General features: G+C 44.3%; 1 protein-coding gene across 4 annotated transcripts in view; it reads left to right on the forward strand.

Moving 5' to 3' along the window:
* TRIM55 (tripartite motif containing 55) overlaps positions 1-21,780 on the forward strand; it is a 467,397-nt gene that overhangs the window by 123,378 nt on the left and 322,239 nt on the right. For all 4 annotated transcript variants that reach the window (XM_069220263.1, XM_069220262.1, XM_069220264.1 and 1 more), the window contains exon 4: positions 5,019-5,114. In XM_069220263.1, coding sequence (XP_069076364.1) covers positions 5,019-5,114 — 96 coding nt within the window. The remainder of the gene's footprint in view (positions 1-5,018; positions 5,115-21,780) is intronic.

The following is a 21,780-nucleotide window of genomic DNA, read 5'->3' on the forward strand; positions in this document are numbered from 1 at the left end:
TCTGTGAACGTCAAATGGATCAATAACATTTCTCGTTTTCCACGTAAAAGCTAGTGAACAGCCAAGGGTTAGAGGTCAATGAGCCCAGCACTAGAGAGCGCTGAGCAGAGAGTAAGAGAGCATTCAGAACCTAGTCAGAGAGAAGCAGCCGAAGGTTTGACAGACTTGACCACTGGGCTAAAGTGCATCAGGGCCGGGGCAGCAGAGAATTGGATATGGGCTCAGAGAACATTGAATGAAGGTTTCAAGGTCACTGGCAAAGGTCTGGCATACAATGGCACAAGGTTAAAGTAATGGATTTAGTCTTCTGATAGTCAGTTAGATATTGTTGATGGTGATGAAGTTATGGCAACCTTAACTTTAGTGAAATTTAAGGGAGCTCTGCCTCCCTTCCAAACTCCACACTCTATGTTCCAAGATATTTCCTTAATGCTTCATTAAAAAAAAATCCATCTTTAAAAATATCTTTAATTTTTCCAGTTTCCATCAGTCCTTCAGTTTTAAATAATGACTTGATAAACCACCGTTTTTTTTTTTACTTCTGGGGTGCTAAGCTTTAGATTCAAATTGCACAGGAGACTATCTAGTCATTGTCTAGTTTTTGTCCTATCTTTTGCAGCATTTCACTGTATTTGCCCCTTTTGCACAACTGACATTTACAAAAAATGTTCGGGCTGTGCCTTCCACCTTGTGCCATTCACAACTACAGTAAAGGTCATATTAAAGTGAAAGATCTGATTCTCAAATGTTAACAACTAAGCCATTCTGTGTCCCCGCAACCCTTCACCTCCACCTTTATCTTTGCCCTAATTCTATGGGCACTTCATCAACATCAGTTCTCAAGATTTTGAATCTGGAGGTTGTCTTTAATAGCAATGTTTCCTTCAACTCACCTGTGAACTCCATTACGAGAAAAACTTCTCACCATTTATGTCTGCTTCAGTGAATCCTTCCTTTTCTCCAATCCCCTCAAAAGACGGGATTACTCTTTGCATTGGTGAGATCTCACCTGGATTGCTGCAGCAACTTATTTACCACCCTCCCTAAATAAGTCCAAACCACTTAGGAATGCTCGTCAGTAGCTACAAGGGAAAACACCAAGTATTCCCCACTACAGAGGTCACCTGTCAAAATGAAATTAAAGTTTAAAATGCTGTGCTTTGTTCATAAATGTTTTTGTAGTTCTATGACACTTGAAGATACTTTTACAGCTCTACTGTATGCCCAGGCATCGGGGATCATGAATTGCAAACTTCTTGGTTACCCATCACCTAAGCAAAATGATTTGAGGGCAGATCTGTTTGTGTTAAGGGTTATCTTGGTGAGTTTGAGAGTGGAAAAGACTACCTAAGGTTAGAAGATGTTTATGTTATGGGCTAGAGTTTGAGAAATGTTGATAATGTGACATCTTGAGATTCCTTTTGGTGACAGGTGAAATCTCCAGGGAAATGAATAAGGGATTACTACGTAGAAAGCTGCTGTCCACATTACTCTCTAGTTTACAGAATAAACTCAGGCTTATGGAAGGACTACATGCAAGTATTTATATATAACAAAGATGCTAAAAAACTCACCTGTTTACTTCTATTACAGTCTGGGCTCTGTTGACATCAGCTGACACCAGTCTGATCCATCATAGAACTTTTAGTTTTACAGCCAGTTGGTAGCCTAAGACTAGTTAACGATTAATCAGTTCTCGTCATCAAGGCTTTTATTCTTATGAAACATTTTCAATCATCCTTTTCTGGTTTCAATCTTGCTAGTTGTTTTGAGCTTTTTTACATTTTGCTGCTTTCTCAATGGCTTTCTCACATTTCTCCCACTTCTATGAGAAATCAATTTGTGGCTGGAGCACTGTACAAACAAATCTAAATAAATAACATTGAAAATCATATATCAAAGCACACTTCAAGTTTTGTCTTGGTTGTATTTTCAAGTTATTGCACCTCCCTCATGTCACAAAAAGTAGGCAATAAAAGTCAAACATTTACATCCAGCGTATTAGTCAATGTTTTGGAACAAATTTCTATCTCTTACAGAAAACTCAGCAAATTTGAGGGACACTCTTGGAGAATGATGACGCTTGTGCTTTTCCATAATTACATGTGTAAAATGTCTCCAGAATGAAAATTCCATCTTGTGATAATTCTATGTTCAGAACTTTTCTGCACATTTACTTGTTTTTATTTGTATTTTTGTAATAGTTAAATATTTTTGTCTAGTGGAGGAGACACTTAGTCAATACCCATAAATAATTAAGGAAGTGATTGTTGCATCCCCAATCCCACATTAAAAATACACCCCTACTTACCTCTACAGGTAGGACATCACTGGAGCCCACACACCTGTCCCTCACTCTAATTAAGTAAATGTTCAAATTCTATTATAGTAAAAGAACTTCTGTGTAGATAAATCTAGTTTGTAGGGGTATAATTCTGCATGTGCTAATTTTGTGACTCCAGGTTGGCATTTTGCCCTTAGAAGTGTCTTTATTAATTCATTTAAATTAAACTTTGGTGCTTTAATAGCTTTGTGAACTTTGTGAAGTGGGCCCTAACTGATTTTTCGTTGTTATGTTGAAAACTGACATGGGCGGGAGGTCTTTGTTTAAAAGTACCATGAGTTATAAACATTCTACTTAAATTGGTTTGCAATGTGGGACAGAAAAAGCAGCCCGGAACTGAAATAAAAATGGTCAATTTATTGTAATTATACTAATATTTGCTTTTCAGTGTTGGGTTAGTTTTTATTTTATGTTTTGCAACAGTGCTTTAAGTTTTGTATGTACTAGTTTTGTATTTTGTGAGCTGTAGAATGATGCTGTGTCTAACCCAAAATGTTTGTCTAACTAGCAGTTCTCAAACAGTATTCAATTGTGACATTTTCAGGCAACCACTGGAACAACCTTGATTTTGTGGATTATCAAGATATTATCTTTAGTTTATAAACTAATAATAGAACACTAAAGAAACATCTTGCATGTAAAAAGACGTGTTTTCAAGAGTTGAGTTAATAGTTTGGAACATTAGGTGCAAAGTTTGGAAGTGAGGGTGAGCACCATTGTTTTTACGGCAGTAAACTCTCTGGCTAAAGAATTAGAGGACATTTGACACAGGTTTACAGAACATTGGATACAGAATCGATGATCACTGGAAAAAGCACCAGAGAGCATAGGTAACACAGCTAGAGATAACTGGGTATTAGGACAGGATTAGTGTTTGTAAGCAGTACCCAAAATAACAGGGAACAACCCCTGAGATAATTGGCTCCCAGGTTACAGAATATTGATGACAGGGTTAGAGAGCATGGAGCACATATTGTGCGAGCATTGACACAGTTAGAGTACTAGCACTGGATTAGAGACATGGAGCACATATTGTGCAAGCATTGACACAGTTAAAGTAGTAACGCTGGTTTAGAGACATGGAGCACATATTGTGAGAGCATTGACACAGAGTTAGAGTACTAACACTGGATTAGGGTCATGGAGCATATATTGAGATAACATTGACACAGAGTTAAAGTACTAACACTGGATTAGAGACATGGAGCACATATTGTGCAAGCATTGACACAGTTAAAGTAGTAACACTGGATTAGAGACATGGAGCACATATTGTGCAAGCATTGACACAGTTAAAGTAGTAACACTGGATTAGGGTCATGGAGCACATATTGTGAGAGCACTGACACAGCGTTAGATCTAACACTGGATTAGAGTCATGGAGCAGATATTGTGATAGCATTGACAAAGAGTTAAAGTACTAACACTGGATTAGAGTCCTGGATTACATATTGTGAGAGCATTGACACAGAGGTAAAGTACTAACACTGGATTAGAGTCATGGAGCACATATTGTGGGAGAATTGACACAGAGTACTAACACTGGTTAGAGAGCATTGAGCACAGAGTATTGTTCAGTAAAGGAGGATCTGAACAAAGGCTGGGAGGATTCAGCTAAATATCATTAGTCAAAGAGTAACTGAGATGTTTTTCCACATTTGCTCAAAGAAAGGTTGTTGCTCTCAGGATACCACTGCTCAAAAATGGGCAAAAGCCTTGTCGGCCAAGGGTAAAAGAGAAGCCTAAGTTCATAGGGCGCCAAGACTTAGAGATCAGCAAGGATGCATATGATCCTATGGCTCACAGAGGATGTAGACCCTTATCCTGGAGGTTCAATGAGTGTTAAATCATCAGGGGATACTGCGGCTCAGAGTATTAGCAATGTGACAAGCGTTCCTATCACCCCTTTGCTCAAAGAGTTTTCTGGGTTACTAAGGTCCCATAGCTGAAACGAATGTTGTGGTTCCTTAGCCTCCGTGGATTTGAGAATAGCTAGGGGTTTTAAGATTCTGTGGCTCAAAGAGGGACTTGGTTTCTTAAGAACCCACGGATGAGAGCGGTTTCAGGCCCTTATCACCCGGGGTCCAAGAGAGTTGTTAGCCTTGCCTAAGGCTACATGAAAGGTTGTGATTCCTAAAAGCCTCTGGTCAGAGAGGCGCTGGGGTTCCTAGAATACTATTGCTCAAAGAGTGGCAGGGGTTCCTATGATGCTGTGACTCAGAGAAGGCTAGGGCACTGATAATATCACAGCTAAAAATAGTCTATGATCCAATTTACTGTAGCTCAATGTTTGCATGGGTTTCTGGTGTACAAACTGACAAGAGTGCCTTCCTACATATTTCTTCAAATTCTCCCTAATTTTGTAAACATTTTTCATACAAGTCTGCTTGCATTTGTTTGAAATATATATAAAACCAAATATGGATTTAACAAATTATATATAGAAATAATTAAACATACCCCACAATTAATTTCTTTTCAAAGTGTACATCATAAAAAGTGGATAAATAACATTTTCACTGCTGCTGAAAAATAAAGCATTTTGCTGCTGGCATATTGGAGTAAGGTCAGCAGGACTCGCTCAGCCTTGTGATACTGTCCACTGGATGGCAGGGCACCTCTAGCATTATGTTTTTTTCTTAGCTCTGACCCCTCTCGTGCTGTTTTTTTTCAGTCTGAGCTCACGGAGGGCATTGCCGTGTTAGTGGGAAGCAACGACAGAATCCAAGCCATCATAAGCCAGCTGGAGGAAACCTGCAAGGCTGTGGAGGTGAGTGGCGCGGTTTATGTTAACCTTGAAAGTACATTACAAAGAATGAAACCAATGCAGTCACTAGGTATCTAACTAAGTAAAACATGGGCATGAACACATTCCCTCCTCTCCATCAAAATGATTGTCATACCAATATATCGAGTACACTGTGTTGCGCGGTGGCTTGAAAGGTAGGTTTTTATGTAAAATGCTGAACACATGTAATGGGTATTGGGTCCATGAGAATGAGAAGATGTAAAATAATCCATGTACATTGCAAGAACCCCATAGAAAGTTAAATGATATGCTCAATAGCTAACAGTTTGTGACGACAAAGCAGTACTTCCATGGACAGAGTCAAAGCCCAAATTATGTATATTTTAAAGAGTTGGTAACCAAAGGTCTTGCAGACAGCTGTACTGCCATGCCAGACCTAAGAACGTGCACTTATAGCCCATGAAAAGAATTATCAATGAATTCCCCAAAGTATTGTCCATGAAACTGAACATTTTTGTGGGAAATAAAGCACTACTGAGTGAACTGAACTGAGTAGCTCTTCTTGGGCCACATTTTTCCACGATTTATCAAGCACCTGATCCTCCTCCAACGCTGTCCACGGCATCGAATGCTCCATTACTATGACAGGCCTCGGTGCACAAAGTTATTATTGCCATACAGCAGAGTAAATGGAGTGAAGCACCAGGCCTAGGTGGTGTCCAAATCGATTTCTTTAGATGTAAAGTAGATCTAGGGGCACCTATAGTGACAAATGTTTCATCAATTTAAGTCGTCACACTATACCCACTTTGCGGACGAGCACGGTGATTGTCCCCATTTTTATAAAAGGTGACCAGTGCAAGCTGCATTGTTGCCATCCCATTTCTTTAATAGACATTCCAGCTAATATTCTTGATAGAGTTCTCTATAACAGGATACTGCAAGGGGTTCAAGACAATAATATTCTAAATCCATGTCAGTATGGGTTTCGCTCTTGAATTGGTACAACTGAACAATGCTTAATTTAAATTTAATTATTGGAAAATTCACTGCGGCTTAGCAATCCCCTGTTTATCTGGCTTTAATGGACCTGTTAATGGCCTTCGACTGTGTTATTTGGACAAAGTAGTGGGAGCTGCTCTATGAGATGGGACTAGACCCAAATTTACTGCACCTGTTATCATCATTGCACACTAACATGAAGGCCATGGTTAGGTTTGGCCAGAATGGTGAGACATCGAACAAAATCTGTGTTAGCCAGGGAGTCTGACAAGGGTGCGTTCTCGCCCCGTTGTTATTTATTCTTTACATTGACAGATTAGCCTCTAAGTTAATGTTATGTACCCCTGATGTGCCCAAAATCAATGGCGCTCCGCTGCTTGTCATGTTGTATGCTGTACTCACGGCTCGCACTCCCAAAGCACTGTGTAAGCTGGTGCACTCATTTGCCCATTTTATGGCTGCTCTTGATTTAACAACAAATTACTCCAAATCTTTTACTACGACTTGTGGCTTCAAGTGCGCTAAACCAGTGAATATCCAAGTAGGCAGCCATTGTTTAAGAAGCACTGGGACCTTTTCCTATGTCAGTGTGTCTTTTAGTTCATCAGGTTCGTGGGTGCCACACGCACCAACATGCGGGGCAAAGCTGGCCAGAGTCATGGGTTCTCTTCTTAGTCTCCCATGTCCGTCGGGAGGGAGGGCACTCGCCCCGTTGTTGCAGATTTATGCTGCGCAATGTGTTCCAATAGCAACATATTGGGCCCAAATATGGAGCCTAAAAGAACATTAAACATTACAGAGGGAAGAAAATCACTTCCTTAGGAAAATATTGGCGGTCCTCCCTCAAATTCTCATTATGTGTGTCATAAGGAACTGGGTGTTAACTACCTGAGTGACTATATTCACATTAAACCCTCTTTACTGTGGTTCTCTATTTGGAAGAAGGAGGCAGTCCTAACTAGAGACATAATAACTGACTGCCTGACATGTGACAAGGGATCTACGAATCCGTGGTTTGCATGTGTGAAAAACTCATTTGATAAGATTGGATTGCCTCATGTCTTTACTGGTAGGGCATCCTGTGTTGTTATGGACAGCAAGATGGTACAAGCCTCACTGTTAACCCACCTTCAAGCGGACAGGGAAAAGTTTAAATGCTCTAAACCATCTGTAGTGAGCTATAGACATTTAATCCCTGAAATATTCCCTACGAGTTACATATAGACTACTAGAGGACGGTGGGTCTGTTCATTATTGTTTCACTTTAGAGCTAGAATGATTAAATATTTGCTCTGTTTCCTGCTTGGGTAGCAACAAAAATTAGAAAGCAGGGTTTGCCCATGTAAAGAGGCTTCCAGGCAATGGCTGTTACACTTTTAATTTTTTCTGTAATTTCTGTAAATCCTATACTGAGAGGTACTTTGTCCTCTTTTTAAAATTTAGGAATTTTAGGCAATGTATCAAGGTCTTCCATTACCTCCAGCAACTCTTAGATGAAGAGACTTGTGATAGTGTTAGCTCTTTTCTTCATTCTGCAGTACATTCACGTTGCACCACGCACTTTGAGTAAACAAGCTATTTATTTAGGATGTTTATAGTTTTAATTGTAATTTCAAATTTTATGCTGTGGTTCCTTTTTTAATACAGTGTGCAAGAAGAATGTACTATAAAAAAAACATAAACATATACTTCATACTTGTATAGCGCACTACCCACCCATTAGGGTCTCAAGGCGCTGTATGCATACCGCTGTGGAACCCCTCCTGTCTTTTCCCTGTGAGGCACCCACTCCTGGGCAACCCCTAGGGTGAAGCCAGGCATCCAAGCACTGTCAGGGCCGTTGTGGAGATTAAGCAAGCTATTGCCCAGAATTACAGAGTGGGACCCAATAATTAGATTAGGCACTGAAGCGAGAATTATCAGGTTCAAAGGAATTGAGCCCAACACAGGAATTGAACCCTGGTCCCGAGCCAGATCTCTGCATTAGGGTCGGCTGCTCTAACCATGGTGCCACACTTCTCCACTATAAAAATGCATTTATGTACCTTGTGATTGTGAATTTGTGGGACTTTTAAGTGAAATATCTGCATGTACTTGCTTTTATGGTCTTTCTATCAACCGAATGAAGTAATATTAAATTGAATTGAATTGAAATGAGTGAACACTCTTGCATTTGCAGAAAAAAACTTGCTTTAAAAGCAAAACAGGTCTCAGCTGCTCTTTTTTAGCAAATGGCCCAGATACCAGGAATGCACACCCAACTCACATTAAGCTTGTTCTGTCTTTTAATGTGGTAAAACACGTTTAAAACAATTTATTATGTGAGGCCACTAACTTTCACAACATCATTGTCACCCGTTGTGAACTTTGGCTCGTGTCTATTCTCCACCTTCCATATCATACTCTATTTATCTGCTTCACTCATCGAATAATCAATCGCTCTTGTAGCCCTCTGTTATACCTTCAGTGTGTTAGCTTTCATTGAGTCTGTCCTCATCATACTATCTATGTTCTATGCTTCCTATTCCCCCTAAATCATTCCATATCTTTGGCTTTAGGAACATATCTATAATAGCTTCCTGCTTTGTTGTGTACTCATAGTGTTATGATGAAAACTCCTTACCTAGGCTAAGAATGTACATTGTAAAGAGAGTTCCTTTTACAAGAAGCCTCTGTGCTTTGCAAAACAATTTCTGAAGACCTTCTCCACTTACGGTAGACCTTCTGACTAATATTTGTGACTGCAAGCAGAAACAATACTAGAGTATCCCTGAAATACAGCAAGAAAACTCCACAATGTGATGAACACTCCCTTTGTTTTCAGCAACAAATCCTTGTTTTGTTGGTTTGTTTCTGGAATACGAAAATGGCGCTGTGTATGCTGTCATGATATGGCAGCCCATCCAGCACTGTGTTTTTGCCAAGAGTGCCCATCCCAAGTCAGTGGGAGCATTTTATGCAAAACAAATCACTGCCTCAATTGCTTGAATGTCCCTGTATGGCATGTGGCTCACCTTCAGACCTCCACCACCTTAGTGGTTTGGTGGACTGTCTGCCATGTATTTCATGAGGCCCTGAGAGTCTGCTAGCTGGATGGGGTCACTCTAGCATAGAGGGCAATCTGGCAGTGCCAGTAAGGTTGCTTTGACAGGTCAGTGTGTGGACCATTATTTTAGCTGTAGCCCTCTTATATGGTCAGGTGGGCCATTTCTTTCAGTTTTTTTCAACTATATTATCACATTGCCTACAGCAAGCACAAATGTATACAGTCTTCTATACCCTGCCAGACATCTATACAGCATGTCTTTACAAGTTGAAAACTTCTCTGATTTGTAAATGTGGGCAATGTTTTTAGCTATCTCGTTCACTAATGGGGGCCCCTATTATTTTGGTGCCTAGGTCTATTTTTTATCCCAGTCCAAATCTGCAGCTGGATGAAAGATTACCTTGCAAGTAGCAAACAATGTGTAAATTGCCAAAGGAGAGAGAAGTAATTTGTTACGTTGGCTATAGTAGAAAAAATCCTTGCATTATTCTTAAATGCAGCTATAAAAGTAGAGAGGGTGAACTGAAAGAATGTTATGTTGGTATTCAAACTATGAGGAGTGTTGGGATGGAAAAGTCCTCTGTTTGGTAATTGACATGCACCCCTGCCTCAGTTCCCCAAATGTACTGATGCCTGGGCCCCAATGCTGATTTTTGTTGTCATAGGGAATCATAGGTCAGCCTTGTGTGCCATGACATAGGCCTGTCTCACAGGTCACAGTCTTGTTGGACCGGGAGGGGCACACAAAGTGCTACCCTAAGAGTAGTGAAAGGTTACTTTCTTTGCCAGGAGTTAAGCAGCATGTGTGCAGTGGTAGCATCATATTGTGCAGTGATCATTAGGAGTGAACAGGTCCTTTCAAACCTATATCACTAGAGTGAAGCCTACAGGCTTACTCATTCAAGGACCTTCTGCTGCATGCTTAACACACTCCTGGACCTACATTGATTTGGTGTGGCATGCTGAGCAGCGTATGAATTGTGTACCTGTGCTGAGTATATGCACGCCTGGGAGAAGGTACAATACAGGAATGATGCAGTAGTGTGCAGTGCATGCATGTTAAATGTATGTGCATGGTGTATGTATGCCTGTGAATGGTACAGTACTCGAAGCATATAGCACTGTGCAGTGCATGTACATTAAATGCATATGCTGGGTGTATGTGTACCTGTGAATGGTACAATACATTGCAGTCTGAGGGTTCCATTTTGTGACACCCATGGCTGCATGGTGAAACATGAGGAGAAAAGGTACAGGAATCCCCAGCAGTCAGAACTTTGTATCGCTGCATTCCTGTAAGTTGGGTGGGGCACATTGGAGAAGGGAGCCAGGCTTCCTCAGCACACTTCAAAGAGCACTGTTTGATTGAAAGAGAGGTCACAAGGAAGCTGCCTGGGCACATCTTAGGAAGGAGATGGGGCTGATAAGAGACTAATAAAGAGAAGGGCTGAGTACCAGGGGCTGACAGCCAGGTGTGAACTCTAAACACTACCATGGCCTGTATTGTGAGGCTATCAGCTTTGGAGTTGCTCCTGCTGTGACAGACTGCTTTCAAGCTAAAGAATAGACCTGGGTGGAGTTCACGGAGTTCCACTACGTGGAATTCCACTGAGTTGATTAAAAGCACCATAACCCGGGGCAGGCCGGTGCACAAGAGGCCTCAGCCTACATCTTTTTTTTGCTGCCTACAGCCCTGGCCTGAATTCAGACCAGGGCCGTAGGCAGCAAAAGCTGCCATTTCAGTCCTTGTTTGTGCACCAGTGTGCACAAACATCGAAAAAGAAGAGACGAGGACTTACCTGGGTCTTCCAGAGGGTCCTCCTCTCCTCGTCATCTGCTCTGAATCTGTAATAGCCTGGCTCTCTGCCTCCCTCTGGCCTCTGCCCCCTGCTCCTGGGCTTCAGTGCGCAATGCAGCCCAGTTATACAGACTGTCTGCATTTGTGCTTTGTAGCCCATAGCTGGGCTGCATTACACACTGGGTGAGCTCCACTCCGCTGGCGGGGCTAGTGGAGTTTTTGGATGAACTCCACACTCCAGAGTGCAAGTTCCAAAACCTCTGTTAGCTTCGCCAGCGGAGTGGAGCTCCCTGCACACTCCTAGTAAAGAGAGAATAGAGGAGTGGGTGCTTCAAAAGGAAGTATATCGGCAATATAAACTTGAAAGACTAAGACTCTCAATCACATTTGGAATCTGGAAATTAACTATAAGAAGGGGAGCTTGAGACTACAAAATTTGTCAACTTTTAAGCAGCCAGCTGGACTGTGTGGGGAGGAGAAGCTCTGCAAGACACCTACCTGTGACCAGTACTGGGGACCAGGCCTGGCAGTCTCCCTGCTGGGTGAGGGGACATCATCCAGGGAGTCCAAGACCACCTGCACTGGAACCTGCACAATCAGTGCCTGCTGGGTTCCCAAGGCCATTGTGCCCTGTGAGGGAGAGGAGAGTGTTGGAGGGAGCAAGGTCCAGTGGGGAATCCTGTCAAGTGGACTCCCATTGCAAGGTGTAAGGTGATGGCTACTGCACTGATAGAGTCATTACCTGTGTGCAGGAAAATGTCGGCCACCTCGGTATGCCAGAGGAGGGCCACATGAACTGAGCCTTGGATGTAACTGTGCGAATGAGCTGGAGCTCCTTTGCAGTGAGGAATTGGTGACCCATATGCCAGGAGAGACCAACGTGGACAGATTGCTGTGCGGAGTGGGCCTTGCGTGGTGAAGAACTGATGGCCCCACATGCCAGAAGGGGCCACTGTGCAGGCTTATGCTGTGCCAATTGGGTTGAAGTCTGTGTGCAGTGGAGATATAGTAACCCTGTATGCCAGTATGCCATGTCACTGGGACAAGCAAGAAGTGTGACCTGAACAGGCTTGTCGCCGGAAGAGTGAGGCCACTGTGGAAACCCCTACGCGCCTACACTGGGATGAGGGATGAGTATCAGGTCCTTTGAGCTACTTCTCCTCACCGTGGGATGGACCAAAGACTTACCCTGCCATGAGGAGCTGTGAGGAACCTCCGGTCACTGTGGTTGCATGACTGTATGTGAGGAACTTGGGGATTGTTGAGCACAGGCCACTTGGGCTGTCACTTGAACCAGCTGCTGCCGCTGCATCACCCACAGATGGGTGATCTCAAGAACTCCAGTCGCTCCATCCCTACAGGTGCAGCTAAGACTTATTTCGGGCCTGTCGTCCCCAGGGGAGCTTACCTTCTAGATACATGAAGACTTTTGACTGTAATATAGAGTCGGAGTGGACTCTTGGGCCTCGGACTACTAGTGGCACATACCCTGGATGTTGCCTTGAGTGAATGGGGAATAACCACTATTGCTAGAGCGTGGAGGGAGTGGGACACAGGTATCTACCTATGAAACACTAGAGCCCCGACCTCAAAGAGGGCTGCGTAGTTGTTTGTGAATGTTCTTTTTCCCATTGTGTTGACAGCTGAAAAATAAAATACTCTTTATTCATAAAAGTGAGTTTTTGGTTGGTCAATGATTTATTGCTTTTGAGACCAGAACTTTAGAACACTCCAGGACTGAGGACCTTCTGACAGGAAGGAGAGCTAGATGCCATTGGAGGGACTGACACTTTGCCTGTTGCTTTGTTCTGCTGGCCTACTGCTTGCTGCTTTTGTCCTGGGAGTGAAAGGACAGGACTTTGCTTTTGATGTCCTGCTCATTAAGGTTCTCCAAGGGCTTGAATTGAGCTTGCCGCCTGTTAGAAGCCTCAGGAACATCAAAGACTTAGGGGGTCATTCCGACACTGGCTGCCGGCGGTATGTTGGCGGTAACACCGCCAACAGGCTGGCGGTGTTCCGTCAGCAATTCTGACCGTGGCGGAAAAGCCACGGTCATACCGCCGGCCCCTCCACTTTCCCGCCAGGCTTCCGCCTGGCAGGCATAATCCCCAGGGCAGCGGTGCAAGCACCGCTGCCCTGGGGATTATGAGTCCCCGACCGCCAGCCTGTCCGTGGCGGTAAACACCGCCATTGAAAGGCTGGCGGCAAGGGGACTGGGGGTGCCCCTGGGAGCGCCTGCACTGCCCATGCACTTGGCATGGGCAGTGCAGGGGCCCCCAGGCATAGCCCCATCGCGCATTTCACTGCCCGAATTTCGGGCAGTGAAATGCGCGACGGGTGCTACTGCACCCGCTGCACATCAACATTGCCGCCGGCTCTATTACGAGCCGGCGGCAATGTTGATGTGCCATTTCCGCAGGCCCAGCGGAAATGTCGGAATAGGGAAGCATGAATACCGCCGGCAATGGCGGTATTCTGTCTCCCCCGGCCTCAGCGGTCTGGAGAAAAGACCGCTGAGGTCGGAATGACCACCTTAATCTGCCAGTGCCTAGGCTATTCTGCTGACAGTCCTGACTTGCCAAGTGGTGCCAACTCCAGTCCTTAGGCCCTTGGAAGTGTAAGCTAGTGGCCTGAAAAAGAAAACCCATGCACTGACGCGTTGCTGCAGAAAAATCGACACTGCACCTGGTCTGCGGCTGAAGACTCGACGCAGCGTCTGACTCGTAGCAGCAGAATCAACGGAGTGCCTGTTTCAGTGCGGCTCCATCAACACAGCGCATTTTCCATGCATTGTCCATAGGGCGTCAATTTCTCATCTACTCTGCACCACCGTAAGGAACCAAGGCTGCGTGTCCAGAAATCGACTCATCACCTATGCTGCGCAGTAAGGAACTGACCCATTGCTTTGCTTTGCTTTTTGATGCCTCACCCCCCCTGCGGCCTGCATTATTTTTGTTTTGACGCATCCCAGGTACTTCGTGCTAAAAAGATACCACCATTGATTTCCATGGATTAGGACTCATTGAAACCATTACAAAGTGACATATTTACTTGTGTATGTTAGATTTTTTTCTGGTTTTGGTCTCGTTTTACTCAGATAAATATTGGTCAGTTTTCTAAACTGGTGTGGAGTCCTTTTGTAGTGTTTTCACTGTGGTGCTGTGTGTGTGTGTATACAAATACTTTACACATTGCCTCTGAGATAAGCCTGATTGCTTGTGTCAAGCTACCAAGGGGGTGAGCAGGGATTATCTTAGATGTGTGGCTCCCTTACGCTGACTAGAGTGAGAGTTCCTACTTGGACAGGGTGCAAACTACTGCCAACTAGAGATCCCATTTCTAACAATTATTACTATTATTGTTATTGTTGTTGTTGTTGTTTCATGTTGTGGAAGCGTTGCAGAAGCCAGGAACATGCTGTGGCTCACCCCTTTACGAAACAGGCACCAACAAAGGAGGTCGCTCACCAAGAGATGACACTCCTAAAGGGTTTATGGCATAACATAAAAACGTATCCAGTCTCATCTCTGATTTCCGTTAACCCTCTTTCCACATTTGCTTCTCCATCGCTCTCACTGTGGTGCAGAGAGTGGCCTCATTCACTACTGGTTGCCCGCAGCCACATTCCAGGATTCTGGAGTGCTTCCATGGCGTAACAGAGCTACAGGAAGAGAGTTGCACTTCCACTCGTTTGTTATGTTGTAAACACACTGTATCTATGTGACCTGCTAACAGTCAGCAGTCCAGTTCACACTTGCCTGCATGCACAAGCCAGCACACAGGATGTCAGGCTTGACGCCCGGGCTCAGTGAAAGGCTTTTCCACCGCATGAGTGGAATTCCCAAACTGCGTCTACCAGTGTCTGAAGTTTCATGGCAGATCATGCCAAGTTCCTTATCTTAGACCCTTGCTGTGAACTCTCAGCTGTACCTGATCTACCAACACCACACAACACCAGCCAGGGTGGGAAGCGTAGGCAGGGCATGTTTTCTTTCCCATCAAATGTGCTGAGAAAAGATAGACAGACGCAAGGTAATCAAGTTCTTGATTGTGTAATGAGGTGACTTTTGCAAAAACCACCCTACAACGGAGGAATGGGGTGCGAGCAGCTGCAATGACGTTCAGGACCACTGTTATTTATTTATAGACTTGGTAGCTCATCTTGCTGCTTCTACAGTACTATTGGGGCTGAGTGAAAGCAGTGGCATAACGCAAAATGATGGGGCCCTGCCAAAAATGCAGAAAAGGCCCTGAGTCTCCCATACATTACAGATATTCATTGCCCTTGGGCAGACCAAGGGCGCCGCTGAAAGGCTGGGACCCATCTGCACCACAGGGTGTGCAGGGGCCTGCGTTAGGCTCTCAGGGGAAAGCCTTTTGGTACCATAGACATCAGAGCCGGCCCTTTCTCCAATAGCGCCCTGAGCGAAAAGAAATGTGTCGACCTCGCTAATGCTGGTAAATAAAATGAGGCAACAGACACTTTTCACAGGTTAGTCCCTGTGGCTACATCAAAGCAGGGACTTGACACTGAACACAAATCTCCGCACCTCCCCAGCTCACCTGAATTAACAACTGAGCTCTGTCAGACTGGTTCCACGTAGCTTGTTGCGAGGGGAAGGGATGTTCATGCGTGGTGGCAGGGGTAAAAGGTAGATGGGAGGGCAGGTCGGGGAAGATAGTGTGCTACAAACATTGACTGCAGCATGTTACGATTAGAACAGTGCTTAATTTGTGCTGGTGGTTTCCGGTGCGGGGCACCGGCACTTATTTTTGAGGGCCGGCGCTTATTTTTTCTGCATCAAGCATTTACTGCGAGCAAAAGACACATATGGGAAAGACGGAGGAAGAGAAAAATGAAAATGAGGGGGCCCGCGGGAAGCATAGAGCAACGCTCTAGTCTTCCCCGCGGGCCGGTTCGGGGAAGGAAGTGACGGCGGGACAGGGGATTGGACGAGAGGTAAGTGGGGGTGGGTTTTAAGGGTGGGAATAAAAGGGGTTGGGGGAGGAGGGACCGGCCTCTTTCCGCGCTGACCCATCGCGCGGTTAGTTTGGCCTCCCACCCACCCGGCAATTGGAAGAAGAGTTTTGAAGGATGGTAGTTAGAGGTAGGGCATAAAGGGGGGGAGGTTTACTTGTCAGTTAGGGCAGGTTGCAGCAGAGAGCGAGCAGTAGATGGGGGAGGGTGGTGAGCCAGTTGCGGGCTTGGCCACCCTTCCAGGGAATAAACAAGCAGGTGAAGCCTCTGAGTGGGGGTACGCACAAACCAAATGGGGCATGAAAGGAAAAGGGGAGTGCGTAGGGGAATGGAAACGAAATAAGGGTTTGAAGGGGAAGGATGAACGAGGCAGATGTTAAAGGGAGGGCGTTAATAAAGTTACGGTTTACGTTATAAAAGTTAAGGTTATTTTGCGTATGCAACCCTGTCCTAATAAATTACCTTTTACACTATAAATACAGCTGTCACTGAGTTATTTCCCGAAGCGTCACAAAGACAGAAAGCAGAAAGGTGCAAGAGTGAGCTGAAGGTTAAAGAGTGGATGTAAATGGATTAAAGAGGCCGGAGATGGCTTTAGGATTACGCTGCCTCAGTATTCTGTGCTCGCACAGTTAAACGCAGCAGCCATGAGTTTCATGCTACGTTTTTATTTACAAATTAGGCACTTGATTAGAAGCACTTTAAAGGATAGCACTGAAGCCAAGGTAGATGGGCGTTGCTGTTTGCAGGGCCTTTATGCAGACAATTTTTTTTGCCCCTCTGAAAATTGGGCTTGGGCCCAGCTCACCCATGCTAAAAGCCAGCCCTGATGGACATCATTAAGTGACAGAACGGCGTAGCTCAGTAAGGAAGGAGCGGCCCGCAAGCACACACACACACGTCTTCATATGGCCTCAGCTGTGCGCGGCTCCGGAGAGATCGTGGCCCATTCTAGGGGCTCAGCCAGGCTAGTGCACTCTCCCCTCCTCCTCCGACACGCAGCACAATAGTGTCAGAGTGGGAAGAGGCCACAGCTGTCTCGCGGACAACTACACAAATGACAACGTGGAAACGGCTTCACATGGCTGCTCTTTGCACTGGTACGCACAGTCCTTCCATTCAAAGACCTCCTGTCCATCAACTCTCCCGGCTACCATTTTCTCCTTTGCTCAGGTGCTTAGGCCTAAATTGCCTTCAGAACTCTAATCATGGTGCTGCCTACAGATTGAACAAGTTTTCTTACTGAGAGAAAGCAATTCCGAGCACAACTCTTCTGCTAGCAACATCAATACCTTTCTTTCTATCGCTACACTGCTTCAGCCATAAACTTTATATTATTTACACTTCATGGATGATTGTTTCCAGTGAGTTTTCCCTTTCTCGTGTGTTTTCTCAGATTGTTGATCAAATGTGTTTGTGACTCTTGGAATGTAGCACTTTGGGGGTTGTCAGTCTCTTTCGCGCTTTTCTTGGGAATTCGTTTTTTATTATGGATACTCCAACTTGCATCTATTGAAATTTTAATCTTTTTCAATTCCAGGCTTTTTGGTCCGTTATTATGTTTCTTTTTTTTGCCTGCTGTTGGTGGCCCTGTTTTAACTAAAAACGTTAGCTGTGTGATAAAAGAGGAACACTTATGGAATTCCCAATACCTTTTCTTTAGCGAATGCACATTCTTAGTGTATGATATACAGTCCTCGCTGCTGAAAAAATGTTGTAGATCCTTGTGTGTTGTTTGCCCTTTGGATATTATGAATGGCGCACTTTATTTTCGTTCGCTTCTGTCATTATTAAATAGACGTGTGCATTGGATCAAGGACAGATCAAACTGAATTTGCCATTTTTTCACTGTTTGCATAGCTAGGAATTGAAACAATATATGTGGTTCGTTTATAAAATGCATAAGATAAAGCTAAGTTTGGTCTCCCTGCCTTATTACAAAAATGACATAAATAGCGCAACATTAATTTACTTTATTTTTGGAACAAACTTTATTCTTGGATCAGCTTTTAGTTGAGGTAGATTGCATTAAAAATGTTAAATGACATGTAAGCAATAGATGCACTGAGAGAATTTACACTAGCACTTGGAACCACAGGGTGTCTTTAATTTTGTTGTCTCCTCCACGATTTTATCATGGATGAGACCATAATCCACATTTTTATTTATTTTAGATTGTTGTAAAGCCCAACATGGAACTGATAGCCGCCTCAAAGCTTACAGGGATGGGGATGGTCGCAGGGGAAGAGAGCAGCACCCAGGGCAGTACAGAGGTGTTATTTTACCTCAAGGTATTTCTTGAGTAGCAGTTGTCGCTCCAGGTCAGACCAGAATATCATCAGGAATCGTGTATCGTCCTTTCTGAGTGTACCCAGAGATAATAATGATAAAGCAGTGAGGTTCATCCGGACCTACTTGTGTAGGACAAGTGGATATCAGTCGTAGGCGTCTCATCAGTCAGCTCAGAAAACGTGAGGGGACCTTGTGAGACCCGGAGGAAATTGGCCAATCAGAACATGATTGGTGGAGGGATTTCTCCATATCTTGCGGGATGGGGGTTGCTTCTAGCGTAAAGTTGTATTTGTCTGGGTACTGGGACTAGTAGTTAGGCATTTCCTACTCTTTAATATCAAACCTCTCTCTGTTACATTTTTTTGTATTTTTTTCTATAGCGTTTTCCAAGTCTCCTAGAAGACCTGTGTTAGACATGGCAGCTTTTTGGTTTGTGTCCCCTGTCTTTTTGCCTTCTGACCTCCTGTTTTTATGGTTTATTGTCTCTGCGCACTTTACCACTGCTGATCAGTGCTAAAGTGCAAGTGCTCCCTATGTAAATTGTATTGGTGATTGGTTTATCCATGATTGGCATATTTGATTTACTGGTAAGTCCCTAGTACAGTGCACTAGAGGTGCCGGGGCCTGTAAATCAAATGCTACTAGTGAGCCTGCAGCACTGGTTGTGCACCCACATTAGTAGCCATGTAAATCATGGCTCAGACCTGCCACTGCAGTGTCTGTGTGTGCAGTTTTAAACTGCCAATTCGACCTGGCAAGTATACCCACTTGCCCGACCCAAACCTTCCCTTTTTGTACATGTAAGGCACCCCTAAGGTAGGCCCTACGTAGCCCCATGGGCATGGTGCATTGTATTTAAAAGGTAGGACATACACTGGTGTGTTTTACATGTCTTAACAGTGAAATACTGCCAAACTCTGGTTTCACTGTTGCAAGGTCTATCTCTCTCAAAGGTTAGCATGAGGGCTGCCTTTAAATCACTTTAAAGCACAGATTCCTTTTGAGAGCACGTAGAAATCTGGAGTTTAGGGTCTCTGAACTGACAACTTAAAAATACATCTATTAGTGAAGTTGTTTTTTGGATTGTTAGTTTGAAAATGCCACTTTTAGAAAGTAGGTATTTTCTTGCTTAAACCACTCTGTGACTCTGCCTGTTTGTGAATTCCCGTATGGGTCAGTTTGACAGTTGGGCTGTTTGCACCTCGGTTCTAGACAGTGACACAAAGGGAGCTGGGGTGTAGCCTGCATATCCTGATGAGCTATCTGAGCTAGAGTGGAGGGAGGAGTGATCACTTGCACCTGAAAGGACTGTGCCTTCCCTCACACAATGCAGTTTCCAACCCCCTGGTGTGTGTCTGGGGCCTGGCCTGGACAAGGAAAGATCTTGCAAACACTTCAGACTTTGCTTTGAAGTTTGCCAACTTCAAAGGTACAAAGAAAGGTATAAGAAGAGGACCCAAAACTCCTGACTTTCAGAATCTCTCTGGAATCGAGAGGAACCTCTGCCAAGGAGAAAAGCTGAAGAACTGGAGGAGGAGTACTGTCCCTTTGCTCTGTTCCATTGCTGGATTGGCCTGCAGTTGCGGATTCTACCTTAAAAGAGTGCAAAGGGTGAGCTTTGCTGTGTATCCAGCTTGAGAAAGTTCTCCAAGGGCTTGGAGTAGAGCTTGCCTCCTGTTGGAAGTCTCAGGGACACCAAAGACTTCAGTTTCCTCAACCTTCGGCACTGGGAACTGTGTATTTTGTGTTGTTCAAGAGGAAAAAACACTGCAACGCTGCCAACGAAGCCACCAGTCTGCACTGTGACCTGTCAACGCTGCACGGAGCTGCACTGCCTCACTTCGCACGTGACCCTGGTCTCACCGATGCCGTCATTGGACGACTTCATTGAGTAGCTGCCCGCACCACGACCTGTGGGCCCCGCACTCCAGCATCGCCTGCTCACACCGCAGCCTGGGCATCCCCAACGATGCCGTTCCTGCTGACACCGGCTCCGCTGCCTGCACCGTGGCCTGTGGACACCGCTTGTGAGGTACACAGAGCACTGTCCCATCCCACACCGCTTTCTTGGGCCTACCGACGACAGCGCTTCAGCAATGACGATGCCGCTGCCTGCACCATGACCTGGTGACACAGCATGTTGCACCGGCCCTCTTCACACTGCAGCTCTGGTCCACGCCAGCGAACTTGAATTTACCAGCTCGGAGTGCGATCCGCAAGGCGTGGGACATCAAGGTCCTGACGATTCCGGCACTGACTCCAGAACCGACACCACAACAACACTCTCCAGAGCTCACTGTGAGGATCACGACGCCCTGCAATTCCAAAGGTACTGTTTGGGGGTCTTCCCCACACCGTAGCTTGCCCGCGATGCGGTGGCTGGCCTGAATTGCTGGTTTTGTGGATCACGACACCGTGATAGCCCCAGGTGGAGCTATCGACTTCAAGGAACTGTATTCGTGAGTAAATCTTGCATAATTTATATATTTATTACTGTATGGTGAATTTTGATCCTATCTGGTCTTGTTTTCTATAGATAAATATTGGCTATTTTTCTAAAACTGGTGTCCTTTTGTAGTGTTTTCATTTGTTACTGTGTGTTATTTGCAAATGCCTTACACATTGCTTCTGAGATAAGCCTGACTGCTCGTGCTAAGCTACCAAGGGGGTGAGCAGGGGTTATCTGAGTGGGTATCTACCTTATCCTGACTAGAGTGAGGGTCCCTACTTGGACAGGGTGCCAACCGACTGCCAACTAGAGGACCCCATTTCTAACAACCTGCACTTATGATATTCAAATGGTACCATATTACTGTGTAACCACACATAGGCCTCTGAATTAATCAGCTAAGGGAGTTAATCAAATGAGTAATTCCTGCATGTTTTATAGAAATGAATGTATTTAAACCTTAAATCATCTCAATCTAATTTAATTAAATGTAAATAAACACAACACCTCAGAATTACAAAAAATATTAATCATACTAGTATTTTCAACTAACCCAGTACTTGATACCAATGTTCCAAACGCATTACATAAACATATCAATAAACATTATAAACATGTTATTTGAAAAGATGATAAACATCATATATGAAAAAATATTATCACACACTATTCTACTTGTAAAGTCAACTTGTTATAGGCCTGTACCACTGATTTGAGACCTTTCGATCAGTACAGTGCACAATTTATTTTTCATGCACGAGACGAGAGTATAATGCGATGATCCTAGTCCTTACATGGGAATATCTTAAAACAATCAATGGCAAAATTAATATGTCTTGCTTGCATTTTGAGTCTTAATTAAAAACTTTTTTTGAAAGGCCTGTAGAACTGAAAAAACACATACGAAAAATATTTGTTTTCTGTGTACAATGCATCTGTGAGGTAAGTATTTTAATGTGTTCTGATCCATTCTAGTTTTTAGATGGAAAAAAGTCGGTCAAGCATCGCAGTGCAAGAGGTGAGAAAGTAATATTCCTCTGGGTGGAACCAAAGCTCACTCTGTGTATTTTGTAATGACTTTCGAACACTAGGTCATGCAGACACTATGCTGTCAAGTGAGCC

This window comes from Pleurodeles waltl, chromosome 2_2 (genome assembly GCF_031143425.1).
Source record: "Pleurodeles waltl isolate 20211129_DDA chromosome 2_2, aPleWal1.hap1.20221129, whole genome shotgun sequence".
Classification (NCBI taxonomy): domain Eukaryota; kingdom Metazoa; phylum Chordata; class Amphibia; order Caudata; family Salamandridae; genus Pleurodeles; species Pleurodeles waltl.